General features: G+C 47.1%; 1 protein-coding gene across 3 annotated transcripts in view; it reads left to right on the top strand.

Annotated features, from left to right (window-relative positions):
• The window catches only part of ZFHX3 (zinc finger homeobox 3), a 259,323-nt gene that overhangs the window by 209,845 nt on the left and 33,839 nt on the right, over positions 1-15,639 (top strand). For all 3 annotated transcript variants that reach the window (XM_088829948.1, XM_055412414.2, XM_055412413.2), the window contains one exon: positions 3,365-3,472. In XM_088829948.1, coding sequence (XP_088686074.1) covers positions 3,365-3,472 — 108 coding nt within the window. The remainder of the gene's footprint in view (positions 1-3,364; positions 3,473-15,639) is intronic.

Raw genomic sequence — 15,639 nt, 5'->3', positions numbered from 1 at the left:
GCCAGATGCCATCCTGCCCCTGGCCCCCACGTGCTCCCAGCGCATGGAGCCCCAGGCCCTGCCCATGGGTGCCCAAGGCCCAGTGTTAGTGACAATGCTGGAGACTTTGGGGACCGACAAAGCAGACCCTGTCTGCACAGCGCTGTGGGGCCGAGCTGTCCAGATGAATTCATAGTTTACATCTCTGTATTTTAATCATATCTCTACCTTTATTGGTATTCAGAGCTCACAGTTTTCTGGTTACTGTCAGCCTGGGCTTTCATCCATTTTAAAGAGCTATTTTTCCTCTTGCTGTTGATGATGATGGTATAAAGACAGATGGTGTAACTGCTTATGAATGTCCTATTTTATTTCCCCAGGACCAGACAGTTCACTTGAAGACATATATTATTTCCACATGCTCAGGTTAGGCGGCCCAGACAGTGTCTGCCTCCTGCAGCTAGCTGACCTTCCAGGGCTCGCCATGCAGAGGGCGACACCTGTAGGTCACATGCGGAACTACAGGGAAGCTCCTACCAGGCTGAATGGGACCTGGTTTTCTAGCTGGGGGTGAGGATGCTGATCTGCCCACAAAGGAAGCTGGCTTGTCCCGGAGTTTCTTAATCATTTCTTCTTCCACAAAGCATACAACAGATTTGGGGTGTTTAATATATCAGAAATGATAATATTAAATCTAAAAACTCAGAGAAGAGGAAAGTGAAAGTGAACTCACTCAGTCGTATCTGACTCTTTGCGACCCCATGGACTGCCAGGCTCCTCTGTCTTTGGGATTTTCCAGGCAGGAATACTGGAGTGGGTTGCCATTTCCTTCTCCAGGGGATCTTCCAGACCCAGGGATCGAACCCGAGTCTCCTGCATTGCAGGCAGGCTCTTTACCGTCTGAGCCACTAGGGAATCCCTTTCAAGAGAAGAAGCCTTGATTTTTAAATCTTTAAGAAGAAAAAGAGATGCAAAAGAAATTCCTGAGTCAACCTTGGTCATTCACCCTCTCACTGGACCTTGGTCACCGTTCCTTTTCCACTCCTGGCAGGGCAGGGAGGGATGCAAGCAGAGACCCAAGCGGGCTCATAGAGCAAGGGCCTGGGAACAGTCACAAAGCACCCTGTGGTTTCCTTGCTTGTTTCATGAATGACGTGCTTATTCTTCAGACTGTCTCTGGATGGATTTGTTTGAAAAGGTTCAAAGAGCTGGGGTCAGTGCCAGAGTGACCGTGAGTTCTTAACTCTCTGCTTGGATGGCTCAGCCCACATAGTACACAGAGAGAGGCGCTGGCCTCTCAGTGGCTAAATTCCTTCCCACCCCTGCAAGGCAGCACCTCCCGACACTGCTCATCACATCAGGGTGCCCCCTGTGTGTTGGTGTCAGACTTGCTCCACCTGGGGTGGTGTGTGTGTCCTGGAGAGGCGGGCCATCTCTTTGCATAATCGCATTTGATGACTGTATGGGTACTTGCAGGTATTTTGTATCACAGGATGTATTTGGGCAAATGAGTATATTTTAAGAGACCCAGCTACTTTGGGTAGACCCAACTTAATTCTGATCAACTGAATGCTGGTATCACCTTTCAGAGATGGATTTTATAATTATGGTGCTGAACAGTTTAATCAAAAGCCAAAAGTATGCATTAACTCTTTGGCCTGAATTAAGATGGCACCTATAGCATGCTGTGTAACTTGTTTATTATTGCCCTGCTAACACTTTGTATGTATTTTTTTCCTCCACTAAAGGCTGTAGCATGTTAATATGGTGCTGTATATCTGACTGGCTTCAAACCATGGTTGCACGCTTTTTCTTTGTTTGAACTGGGGGTGGGCGTGGGAAGACTTGATGTTAACTTGGCTGTGCAGTGAGACAGAAAGGCGACATGGAAATTATTTGTGGAAGCCTCTTAGCTGAAGAGGAAAGCAAGCAGCGTCTCCTGTCATGTGTGTTCCCCATGACGGACTCGTACATGCCCTCTCGGCGGTAATGAAGAAATGTTCCCGACCTCTGGTTCCATCTTCCAGCTCTTGGTCTTTCATTGTCTTTTTGGGAAGAGTTAGGAAAATCTGGCTCTAAATAGATACTTTCTTCCCCAAGTGTTTCATAAATCCTCTGAGGTCAGTTTACTTTGAACTCTTTTTACTCCCTTTTATGAGATGAAATTCAGACACTATTTTCTGGAGGGTTGTTAGTGTCACACCTTGAAATGTTGAAAAGTGGAGTTGGGGCTACAGAGACCCAGGGTGATGTCAGAATAACCCCAGGTCTGTGAGCCAACAGCCTTAGCCCATGGATCTCGTCTAGCAATGGCCTTGGGTGACAGACGTGGGCTTCAGTGTCTCCACACCCAGGAAGATGTGCTCTTCAAAGTCTAATGATTTCATCATCAACCTACTTTGGTTTGCTTGCCTTATTCATTCATTTAGCCTGTTCTTATTGCATGTTTTAAATAATGGTCCAAAGGGCCAGAAGAACAAGTGAGAGATGCCCTACTTCCTTTCCCTCAGCATCTAGAGTGTTTTACCCTCTTCGTCCCCACTTTGGCAAGCGAGTGACATTTTACTTTGTGATTATTCTTTGTGATTATTCTTTATTATTCTATTTACTTTGTGACTATTCTTTTTCCTTCACTAAAGTAGTGTGTGTTGAGCTGGAGAGAATTTCCTTGGTTTGTTTTAAGCCAATGGTGGGTAGAGAATGGAAAGACTTCAAACGGGGAGTGTATGATTTGGATAAGGAATTGTTTCCCTTTCTCTACAGATCTAGCTTCTTGCCACTGATGCCTGGTGAACCCATAGATGTTTGTTTCCTGGACCTCTTCACACTGATGAAATCATATCACTGATATTCTGTGACTCTTCAGAATATGAATGACTGTAAAAAAAAAGAAAAAAAACAACCCACCACAATCTGGCAGGTGCTCAGGCACCGCGAAGCCTTATGTGAGGTCTAGTTCAATGCCAGTTCTCAGTGTGGTCAGAGCTAGGCAAGAAGCAAGCCTGTGGCACTTTTTGCATCTGCAAGTGTTAAAGACTTGCATGTGATTTCAGAACTCAGTTGGAGTTATTTCCTCAGCAGGATTGGCTTTTCAGTAAGAAAAGCTCAAACGAGGTATTTGGAATCCATCTCAGAATACCAAGTGTCTGCACATATAGACCAAGTTGCAGTCTCCTACCAGTGAGCAGGAAGGAAAGCTCCCACCACCACCCCCAGACCGTGCACATCCCTAGTGCGTTCGACCTCTCAGGGGTTGCTGTGTGGTTGGGCGACAGTCGTTGGCTGCCTGCGTTTCGTGGTGGGTACTTCTTTGGAGTAGCAGCCAAGAGTCCTCCATCTTCTGTCTACTTTTAGTCCTTGATGTTTTTGTTGTCTTCTCTTGCAGAAGAAGCCATTGAAGATGTTGAAGGGCCCAGTGAAGCAGCAGCAGATCCTGAGGAGCTCGCCAAAGACCAGGAGAGTGGAGGCGAGAAGGACCAGAACAAGTGGACAGGTAGCGTGTGTGGCTGCCCTCCCGCCCCTATGTTTCTTTCCTGGAGGAGGGTGGCAAACAGGCCAGGGGACAGGCGCAGCCTCGGTCCGCTCGGAACGGCTCGGCTGGTTCTCTGCGGGTGGGAGGAGGATTGTATTCTTGCTTTGTGGCAGTGGTCACCTTCCTTCTCCTATTACTTTATATTAAGGAATTTTAAAAGCTTGCTTGGCCACAAAGCCAGCTTGTTGACCGAGCAGGCACCCAGGTGTCTGGCGCTGTCCCGGGGGCCACTGTGTTTTGGGGTTGCGTTTCCTCAGCGCCTCCTGTTGTTGGTTTTGCCCTTGGTGTGATTCTTCCTCCACGGAAGGTCCGGGGCCCTGTCCCGCTGCTCACAGACCCAGTGGAGGGACTTGCCATGTAGAACTTGATCAGGGTCACCCCCAAGTCTCTAATGGGTCAGCAGTGTGGAGGGTGGGCTTCATCCTGCATTTGGGGTCCCAGGCAGCCTCTTTGTATCCCTGGTGTCCTGCCTTGGCCCAAAGGGGAGGCAGATGGAATGACGAGGCAGGGGGACGTCTAAGCAAAAGCAGAGGAAATGGAAGAAGTTAGGAAAGGAAGTGCTGTTTCTGGAAAAGGTGGTGTTGAGAGAAGTGGGGAGTGGCCTTCTCTCAGGATGATAAGGTTTCTGTATCAAGGGAGAGACTTGCTGAGACTTAGAGGAAAATCTTGGTTCTTTTTTGAGGAGGAGAAGATGGTTTCTGAGAAGACTTAACCAGGTCAGAGACGTCTCCCAGAAACACCGCCGTAATTAGAGGACGTGATGTGACAAGCCACAGAAATCATTGTATTTGGTCAACCTGGTTCTTACTGCTTTCCATTATTAATATTGTAATACTTCAATTTTTTTTTTCTTTTGAGAAAATATTTGCCTTCTGGAGTCCGTATTGGTTAGGCCTTTGTTACTTTTCCAGGCATGACTGTTCTTAAATCACGTTCAGTGTTGCCCTTTACTATTTAAACAAGATACAGAATCTTGGAGGGAGGCCAGGGGAGAGCAGTGAAAATGACTGAAAGCTGAGCAATACTGCCTGAGAAGAGGCTGAAGGAATCGGGGCTGTTCAGCCTAGAAAAGAGAAATCTGAGCTTGACAGCATCTAGGTATTGAGCGGGATGTGTCACTGTCCTGTTTACTGGGTGGGTTTTCCCTTCCATGCTGCACATCATCCCCCTTGGCACTGGGCGCTGTGGTGTCCAGAGGCCTGTGCTTGAGCTAAAGCCGAGGGCCAGAGCGAGCCCCCTAGGACAATCTGGAAGGGGGACTAGGGGATGGGCATCCACACTCGGAGGCCCTGAGCATGCGGGGAGGGTTGTCCTGTGTGCCTCCCAGGGATCAGGATCCCAGACTCTGCTGTAATGTTCAGATGAGGCCTACACAGACTTGGCCGACAGCAGCGTAGAACACACATCTGCCCGGAGGAAGTGAGCTGGGTTGGGGGGATTTTGCAGACACGGTCAGAAGTCAGAGTTCAGGCCGGAACGTCCTTTGCCTTCACGATCTGGGGGCCTGCTTTCTGCCCCTGCCCCTGGGATGTTCTGGCTCAGGGACCTTGCTCCAGGCCCCTGTCTGTGCCTCAGTTCTCTCCTGTGAGATGGGCATTAAGAAAACGCCCTATTTCCACAGCATTGCTCTGAGGGTTACTTGAATCTGGGAAGCTTGGAACAGTGCCTGGCATACAGTAACTCAGTATCAGGAGGGGTTTTTTTTTGGTTTCATTTGTAGTTTAGTTAAATAAGATGAAGAAACCTAGTGGCATTTTCTCTTTGGATCCTCCCATTTGAATGTAGAACTGTTGCCAGGCAGTTTTTTTGAGAAGCTGGGGGAAGTAACATAGGATTTAGTGGGCTTGTGCAAATGGCAGGTGGTACATGCTTCCTGCATTCTGTGAGCAAAGGACCCTGAGAGAACAACAGAACCATTTGCAAAGCTCCTACTGTGTGCCAGGAAGGCACTTGGTATGTGCTTCTCTGATCCTTAGATCAGGTTAGGGTAACCTTTGTTGAGGGCAGTTCCATTAAATCTCATTCAGACTGATTGATGGCAGGAGAAGACAGAGGATAAGATGGTTGGATGGCATCAGTGACTCAATGGACATGAGTTTGCACAAACTTCAGTAGATGGGGAAGGATGGGGAAGCCTGGCATGCTGCAGTTTGTGGGGTCGCAAAGAGTCGGACACGACCTAGCAACTGAACAACAACAAACAATGTAGTGCTTGTGATTCAATAGGAATATGTCCTCACAGCACTGGTGGACAATGCTGGGCGGTCATGAGACTATATGAAGACTTGAAATAAGCACTGAAAAGTGCCAGTGTCTTTAGTAAGACTCTAACTTCTCATTCAGTCCTTCAAGCAAAAGGCCATACTTAATCTTTATCTCTAAGACAGAGAGAGAATGAATAACTCAGAGACGCATGTTGCCAGTTGCACAGAAGTAAAGAAGGGCAAATCCTTCCGTGACCTCTGCAAACGGTTCTCTTGACCTGAAGCATGATACTGCCTCTGTTGTTTGCGTGTGTAATGACTGGCTTTATTAAGGTGCTTTGGGCCAATTTCATCTTAGAATCAATACAGGTACCAGAAACCTCTCCTTAGCTTTCTTTGGGATCCTTAGTATTTTATAAAAAATGTCTGTCTGTTCCATTTACTCCCTAAATTGAGCTGTTCCTCTCTGATTAAATGTGATGGGGAGTGCTTCCTCCCAGCAAATAAATAAGTAGCGATTTCACAATTTGTCCTGTTGATTAGTGGCTGCTCAGGATGCAGATTAGTCATATTTGAAATGGGCCTGGATAATTGGCATTTTCTCAGCTATTGATTATGTAATTCAAGGGTTTGTGCAGGAACGGATAATCTTTACTAAAATTTGTTATTTTGCTTTGGGTTGGGACTCCTGATTTCCTTTTTGATGTCTGTTGAGCTTCTTTCCTTGAGGAATCAGATCTTTTACCTTGAGCAGCAGCAAGATAAGCAGGAGAGTGACTTGTATCACGGGAGCATCAATCCCATAGTCAGTGGTTGGGTCCCTACCATGTGCCAGGTACTGAGCAGAGTCCCACTGATCACAGTTTCCTTGAGATTATGAGACTTGTCTTCAGGGAGTGTAACACTCCACAGGAATGCCCAGTCATCAAACAGTGTTATTATAGATCAGTGCTGTCGCGTGGAACTTCCTGTGTCGATAAAGATGCTCTGCATCTGCACTGTAAAATACACAGCCACTGGCCACCTATGGCTGTTAAGTATTTGACACGTAGCTAGTACCACAGAGGAGCTAGCTCAACTTTACATTTTATTTCATGTCAATGAACTTAAATTTCAACAGCCTGTGGCTAGCAGCTAGCATATCAGCCATACAGATACTCAGGAGGAGCAAAACTAACCCTGAAAGACCGTGTCCCAGTTCTCCCTGTACTTTCCACTTACTCCTCAGGCCACATTAAGCTGTAACTGTGAGGCAGGCACTGGTCTCCAGTGTCATGCCCAGCCGGTGAGTGGCTCACAGGTACCCACCTCCACCGCCCTTGGGTTGGCCCCTGGAGGCAGGGGGCCGTGCTCAGGCCAGAGGCAGGGGCGCCTTCATCTGTTGATACTAACTTGCCATTGTTTTCTGTGTCCTGCCTTGTGAGGAAGAGTTAGGCAGCACTGCCTTACATACATTCTTCATTTGATTCCCACCCCCTACTCTGTGAAATACAATAGATACTGGAAGGACCCACTCCCTTGTGCCCCCTTCCACCACTTTCCAGATAAGTAAGTGGAGTCCCAGAGAGCTCTGGCAAGTTGCCAGAAGGCATACAGATGGGTTTGGGTTTGCATAGGGGCTCGTCCATATATTCTAATACAGGGTGCTAAGTTTCTATACTCCTCTCCAAGAATGCTCTTTCAGTCTAATGATTTGATCCAGTTTTTACCCCCATTCTGAGTGTAGAGGGTAACACTCACTCTTCTCAAGTGGTGCAGTGGAAAACAGTAACATGACTGCCACCTGTATGTTCAGCTTGAGTTGGGCTGTCAGCTATGAATGTGCCTCGTAGTAAGACAGCGTGATGCTCAGTCTGACAGCAGGTAGGTCTGGAGTCAGGAAACCCACCAGTTAGTGAATGACCTTGGCCTTTGGGAGGCTTGGATGCCTCCCCTTGAAAACACAGAGAAGTGACACCCACCAGCCACAATCTGGGTTCCGTGATGGGATGTGGTGGAACATGGACAAGCCCTTGGTAGATACCTGACAGTCACATCTACTCAAGGCAAGTGTGAAGCGCTCCTCTGGGTCCCTGGAGCGTGCAGGAAGGGTCTTTGAAGCAGAGCCTAATGCATAGCCATTTCCACCATCCAGCTCTGTGGTTTTCTCTTTTAAAATGTGAAAGTGATCGCTTGTTCTCTTTCAGCAGTGTGGATTTGAAAATGCGTGCTGTAGACTGACAAGCCCCCAGTGTCAGCAACTGAACAATAATTAATGCAGTGATTATCCAATCAATCATTAATTGCTATAAATTAAGTGATATACAATTAATGTGATGCTTTATCACCAATAATTAGGAGAAAAAATTGAACTCTTGGCAAAGAATCACGGCAGGATGGTTATTTAAATCTTGTAGCTGCCACGGATTCCAGGCTTGGAGCACTAGGCTGGGTCTAGTTAAGCTAATTTGAGACAGGATGACTGGGGGTATTAGCGCTTTAAACAAACAAACAAACAAAAGATGGGGCAACAATCCTACTTAAAATGACAACATTGTAACACTTCAGAAATCCCTCACTGAAGTTCATGTTTGCATTTTTGTAACATTTGGAGTTAGAATTGTAGTTAGAATTTTGCTGTTCAAGGGGAATGGCCTGAAGGGATTTTATTATTTTTTTTTTCAATCCATGATGCTCACCTAACACACAGCAATTAGTGCAGTGGAGCATCCCTGATTTGAATCTATGGAAGATTGCTATTAAAGGGGGGTATTAATGGGCTGGCAAGGTCTGGACGACTGTTGGGGAAAAGTGTGTTTATGGAATATGGTGCTGGCAGGCATGATTTCAATCGGATTTGACATGTTTAACATAAATGTATAGTGTACGACTCTTGCTGCATATGAATAATTCCTGCAGACCCACTGCCTTTCTAATTACTGAAGTTGAAAAAAAGCAGGTCAGGCACATCCTGGTGGAAATCTATTACCAGCCCTCGCCCTCTTCTCGCTGTTGTTTACAGCTTTGTATAAATAGGAATGCCATTGTATGGGGAACTGAGTGCCTGAAATGTAATCTGTGGCAGAGAAAGGAAAGAGGCTGAAACAATACTTAAAAAAAAAAAAAACTGAGTTCATAAAGACAAAAGGAGGTAGGTGCTGAGAGGAATCGCTCTGTGCTACAAGAAGGCAGAAGCCTGGGGCTCACAGCCTTGGTTCTGCCACTGTTGAGTTATGCGACCTCTCGTCTCTGGACCTCCATTTCACAGTTTGTAAAGCAGCTGGTATGGACTCAGTGGGTTCTTGCATTTCTGGGACTTCTTAAAACTGTGAATAGAGTAGGGGCAGTTGTACAGTGGTGTAGAATCTTGGAGAATCTTCATTGCTAAGGTCAGAACGCTCGTAACTTGCGAGGATGTTCCTGGTTTCCAGCTAGTGGAGAAAGCATGGAACAGGAGTGGATTAAGAGCTCACACAGCCCCTTAGTCTTTTTCTGTGGTAGACCTTTCTTGGTGGGACAGTCCATGGAGTCGCAGAGTCGGACATGACTCTAACTGAATGACAAAAACGGAGCACTGTCGCTCTCCCCTGGGCCCTGTCACTGGGCACATCACACCAACTGTCAGAGCCGGCGATGACGGTATCCCTGGCGGAATCTTTGGAGATTCTCGTGTTACCTCTGAGTGGACCCCTGTGTCCCAGCCCTGTTGCGGGCTGGAAACCAGGCCCTTCACCACCTCTACGAAAATCATTTCGGTCTAATTCTGTGTCCTTTCAGAATCTGGTTCCATCTCTCCACCTGGCCCTAAAATAAATTTGTCTTTGCAGTAGGGTACATGAGAGGGAATGCTGGGAGCCTGGCTTGCATGGCCCCGTTGTGGTTCCCATCCTTGCCAATGGAATCCATTTTTGGGTTTACATTTCCACACGCAGATGGGAATTGTGTGGCTAAGTCAGCTTTTCCCTTCCCCCACCCTCTTTTTTTTTTTCCAGGCCACTTTCAGTATAACTTGAAGGCTTAAGTCACTGCAGGCAGATTTCTGTCTCACAGTTGAAAACAAACCATTTGAACTATTTTTATGTTGAGAAGCAAAAATAGATACAGGGTATGGTGTATATCTGGACTTGCCTGAATTCCAGTAATTCAAAGGTCTCAAGCTTTGGGAATTTATATTTAAGTCATAAGAGAGATAGACACCACATCAATTGAGCAAATACTCTTTGTGCAGATGTGGGATATGCAAAAAAATAAAAAGTAGTTGGAACTTACTTTCTAGAAAGGACGTCATATGCAAGCACTATGTAATGGTGTGATGAGAATTATCATCAAGGTATAGTTAGAAGGCAGTGAACCTGGAGATGAAGGCGTAGATTGTTTTCATGGCTGTAGAAAATAACTTATAGGTTTGCCTATTATTCCTGCAACTTGGCCGTGTTAATCTTCCTGCTTTGTTTCAGTGTTAGGTTTTGTCCTGATGGGGGAAGCACCTCAGTTATTAGAATCATGACCATGATCTTAAAAAAAAAAAAAAAAAAAAACACTGTAGTACCTTTCTCATGGGATATCAGAGTACTTTCATTAGGTTCTCACATTCTTCCCCAGCTGCAACATTATCTTTGTTTATCAGGCTAGAGAACCAAAACTCATCAGTGGGGAAGTCCTGGCTGTCAGATTTGTGATCAAACGGTGATTTGCCTTCTGGGTCAGGGTATATTCCCTGGATTATAAAGCTGAAGAACTGCATGACATAGGAGCGTTCTCTTAACTGTATGAAGATTGGAGAAGACTTGAAGGTCCTGTTTCTCCAGCTGTCAAGCAGAATTGCCAGCTCTTTATGGTTAGGGGCACATGGCATGCATTCATATTTTTGTGTGTGTTTTGTTTTTTTAAAGACATTTCTTAGTGCTGCTTTAGGAGAGGTACAGAGATTTCCGATATACCCTCTGCCCGATCCCCAGTCGTCGCTTCCCCCGTTATCAACATCACTCACCAGGATGGCACTTTTTTTTTTAACCAATGAAGAACCTACACTGATCTGTCCTAATAATCCAAAATCCAGAGTTTACCTTCTGATTGACTGCTGACATACATTCTGTGGGTTTGGACATATGGCTATCACTGTAATACCGTACAGAGTGTTTTTATTGCCCGAAAAATCTTCTGTGCTCTACCTGTTCACTTGTCCCCAACCCCACATATGCATTTTCATAATTTCCTAGCAAGTGCTTAATACTGTCTGAATATTTCATTAACAATCAGCTGGTGAAATAGCATAACCATAAACATTTTCAAGTGCAAGGTATTCTGTTTTGTGCCTTTTAGATATTAAGCCCACGGGGTGAGTAGGATTCTCCTGAGTCAATTTACAGGAAAGGCGGATGTGGGATGCCTGTGCTTGTCCTTAAAGCCAGGCCTCTCTCCCCACCCCGTGGTTCCAGGGCTGCACGTGCACCTGTATTATTTCCGAGAGATGCTTCTAAAGAGGAAACCCATGGTCACAAATGTTTGTACTGTCACCATGTGCTTGGCTCTGGTGCGCTTCATGTGCCTCCTCTCTCCTCCTGCCTACCAAAAGCCCTGTGAGTGGACACTGTCCTCCCACCATCAGACGTGGAAGCTGGAAGTCCACTGTTCAGTTCAGTTCAGTTCAGTCGCTCAGTCGTGTCCGACTCTCCGCGACCCCATGAATCACAGCACGCCAGGCCTCCCTGTCCATCACCAACTCCCGGAGTTCACTCAAACTCATGTCCACAGAGTCGGTGATGCCATCCAGCCATCTCATTCTCTGTCGTCCCCTTCTCCTCCCACCCCCAACCTTTCCCAGCATCAGAGTCTTTTCCAGTGAGTCAACTCGTCGCATGAGGTGGCCAAAGTATTGCAGTTTCAGCTTTAGTATCAGTCCTTCCAGTGAACACCCAGGACTGATCTTTAGGATGGACTGGTTGGATCTCCTTGCAGTCCAAGGGACTCTCAAGAGTCTTCTCCAACATCACAGTTCAGCGATCAGCTTTCTTCACAGTCCAACTCTTCACATCCATACATGACCACGGGAAAAACCATAGCCTTGACTTGACGGACCTTTGTTGGCAAAGTAATGTCTCTGCTTTTTAATATACTATCAAGGTTGGTCATAACTTTCCTTCCAAGGAGTAAGGTATTTCAAATCTTGAAAGATGATGCTGTGAAAGTGCTGCACTCAATATGCCAGCAAATTTGGAAAACTCAGCAGTGGCCATAGGACTGGAAAAGGTCAGTCTTCATTCCAATCCCAAAGAAAGGCAATGCCAAAGAATGCTCAAACTACCGCACAATTGCACTCATCTCACACACTAGTAAAGTCATGCTCAAAATTCTCCAAGCCAGGCTTCAGCAGTATGTGAACCATGAACTCCCAGATGTTCAAGCAGGTTTTAGAAAAGGCAGAGACACCAGAGATCAAATTGCCAACATCCGCTGGATCATGGAGAAAGCGAGAGAGTTCCAGAAAACTATCTATTTCTGCTTCATTGACTATGCCAAAGCCTTTGACTGTGTGGATCACAATAAACTGTGGAACATTCTGAAAGAGATGGGAATCCCAGACCACCTGACCTGCCTCTTGAGAAACCTGTATGCAGGTCAGGAAGCAACAGTTAGAACTGGACATGGAACAACAGGCTGGTTCCAAATAGGAAAAGGAGTACGTCAAGGTTGTATATTGTCACCCTGCTTATTTAACTTATATGCAGAGTACATCATGAGGAACGCTGGGCGGGAAGAAGCACAAGCTGGAATCAAGATTGCCGGGAGAAATATCAATAACCTCAGATAGGCAGATGACACTACCCTTATGGCAGAAAGTGAAGAGGAACTCAAAAGCCTCTTGATGAAAGTGAAAAAGGAGAGTGAAAAGGTTGGCTTGAAGCTCAACATTCAGAAAACAAAGATCATGGCATCTGGTCCCATCACTTCATGGGAAATAGATGGAAAAACAGTGGAAACAGTGTCAGACTTTATTTTTTGGGGCTCCAAAATCACTGCAGATGCTGATTGCAGCCAGGAAATTAAAAGACGCTTACTCCTTGGAAGGAAGTCCACTGTAGTCAGTTGAAATGCCCAAGTTCACACAGCAGGACTCCAGCCAGGTGGTAGAAGCCCTGCAGACTGTGAGCTCTGTTCCTTAGCAAGGGGGCTGTTGCCTTTGTGTAAAGAAAACTTGGCCAGGGAAGGCAAGAGTTCTCAAGGAGTTCCCCGAGGTGCCCTCGAGCTGTCTCCCCCACCCCTTCATACACCGTGTCCCTTCTGGGCCCTTGGAGGCTGTGAACAAACAGCTGGGGGAGGCAGCAGAGAGTGAGAAACAGTGTTCAGTGTGGGCTCCCTCTCTCTTGCTGTACAAACTCCAGGGGGGAGACGTCTCCGTCTGCTCAGTATTTGAAACCCACAAGGTAAAGTGGACTGCTATTCCCATTTTTCAGTCCTTCCAGGGATCTGAGTCAATGTCTTTCTCCTCCAACGCAGACTGTCAAACTCCTGCCGAACCTGGACGAACCAAGAGCAATTCTTGGTGGGCCCCAGGCAGGCTGATTTGTCGGGGGGTGGCAGAGAACTGAAGTGCGGGGCTCTTCATGTCTGTCACCATGCTGGACACAGGTTATGTGTGTTACACGAGTGCTGTCTCTTAAAGTTTAGTGAAGTATCTTATGGAGATAAAGATAGGTTTGAAATGGAGAAAGAACCTGGAAGAGTATCCTTCTAGCCTGGTCTCTGGGAGCCTGTGCTGTGTTGGGGCTCAGAGGCCCTAACTAACCTCATTAAGGTTGGATCTGATGCGGGCGGGATGAGCTTCTGTTAATTAACTGTGGTCTGGTCCCAGCATGACCCACATCGCCTCCTGTTTTGACCTACATCTCACACCTCTGGACTTTCTGCTGTCAATTCAAAGTGTCTCTAAGGTTCTCCCTGTTCTAGTTTTTTTCCAAGTCCATGGTTGTCACAATCTGCAGTGAAGCCAGAGGACAGAGTGATGATGCAGAGCCCAAGGTACCCCTGACTGGGCACTGTGACCACAGCTGCAGGGGGCATCTGTGTACAGCCCAGCGGGCTCTGCCGGGAGAAGACAGGCAGAGCTGACCAGAGCCTAGAGGCAGGCAGATAGATTTGATACCTCTAAGTGAGGAATTGGGTCTTGGCCTCTTCGGTCCCTGCCTGGTGGCCCAAGCCAGGCTCCGGGTGGCAGCCCCAGGCTCAGAAGTTATTATTAAGTACCGCAACAGCTGTTGTTGGTCTAAACAAAGTGGTGGCTGGTGGCTCTGTTTTGACTGGTGGTTCATTCATAAACTTGACACAGAGGGTGCAAGGTATCTTGAAACTGAATTGTGGGATGGCCTTTTGGGAACGCAAGTCAGTGTAGTTAAGCAGCCTTATGCATATTTCAACATGGAATTAGTACAACAGATTGATACCTCTGATGTGGGACTTAGCACAATTTTTTCCCCGAAGATGGATTCAAGCCACAGCAGCCGGCACTCAGCATGGGCCTGCCACTGCACCCTGGCTGCTTGCTGGGAAAGTGTGGCATGACCCCCATTCCCAGAGTGCTGACTTGAGGACACAGGGGCCAGGGTGGGCCTCTGCACCCTTCCCAGGGCCCAAGCCAAGGGAGCCTTGGCTGGTGTGGCCTGCACGTGCCAAGATCAAAAAGATGCTGCCTCCTTCTGCAGAGTGGAGAGAGCCTAGATGTGTTTGTCCTGTTCACAGAGGTTCTCCAGGACACGTGGAAAGACCCAGACTTTGAAAGCAAGTCAGCCTGTCGTTGTTCTGGGTTACACAGCTGACAGAACATGTGGAGGTTACTCCTTCTGAATTTCTGGCTTTCAAAGTGTATTTGTGTTGGCTTAGAGTAGGCACATTCCCTGAGGGACAGCCATATTTAATCTTTCACCTTTGGCCTGAGGGGGAAAACATCGAGCTTTGAGACCAGCCTGGCTCTCATCCCCACGTGTGGATGATGAGAGTATCATTTGCAGCAAAAATCATTTGAAAGTGGACTCCCTGATCGCCCGCACCTGCCAGGCCCCCGTATTTCATTCTAGTCCAGCCAAGAAGTGGTATGGTCCCTGCCGATTACAGAGAGCTTCAGCTCTGACGGTGGTTTTCTAGAGTGTGGTGGGACCATCGGCATCACCTGGGAGCCCACTGGAAATGCAGGTTCTCTGAATCAGACCTGTTTCAAGGGGAGGGTGCTGCCTTCTGTATTTTAGCAAGTTTTCCAGGGGATTTCTGACTCACTTGAAGTTTGAGAATGTTGGGGCTCTGGTCTCTGTGAGAGGTGTGAAGTTTGAGACCTATTTCTCCTTTAGCTGGATGGCAGACCTCTGAGTCCCCGGCATATGAGGGAGGGACTAAGCTTTCCTATAAGACAGAAGTGTGCAGAGGAGATACGAGTCCTGGTCTGGCCAATGGAATCTAGATCGTAGGAATGGGAGCGGGGAGACGTGGTCATGATGAGGAGTGATCAGAGACCTGCTGCTGCTGCTGTGTCGCTTCAGTCGTGTCCGACTCTGTGTGACCCCATAGACGGCAGCCTACCAGACTCCCCTTGTCCCTGGGATTCTCCAGGCAAGAACACTGGAGTGGGTTGCCATTTCCTTCTCCAATGTGTGAAAGTGAAAAGTGAAAGTGAATTCGCTCAGTCGTGTCCGATCCTTAGCGACCCCACAGACTGCAGCCTACCAGCCTCCTCCAACCATGGGATTTTCTAGGCAAGAGTACTGGAGTGGCTTGCCACTGCCTTCTCCAGATCAGAGACCTAGCACTGAGACCTAGCACTCTTTATCTCAAGCCTGGTTAAAAAGTAACACATGGTGAAGGGAAAACAGACCTCCCTGTACTATTCTTGATACTTCCTATGAATCTATATTTCCAAATAAAAATCAAAATAACAACAGCCAAGAGTTTCTGGATTTT

Source organism: Moschus berezovskii, chromosome 22 (genome assembly GCF_049115385.1).
Source record: "Moschus berezovskii isolate FMDL1 chromosome 22, NW_MosBer_1.0, whole genome shotgun sequence".
NCBI classification, from domain to species: domain Eukaryota; kingdom Metazoa; phylum Chordata; class Mammalia; order Artiodactyla; family Moschidae; genus Moschus; species Moschus berezovskii.
The sequence above is the reverse complement of the archived record's forward strand: the minus strand, read 5'-3'. Positions and strand labels throughout refer to the sequence as shown.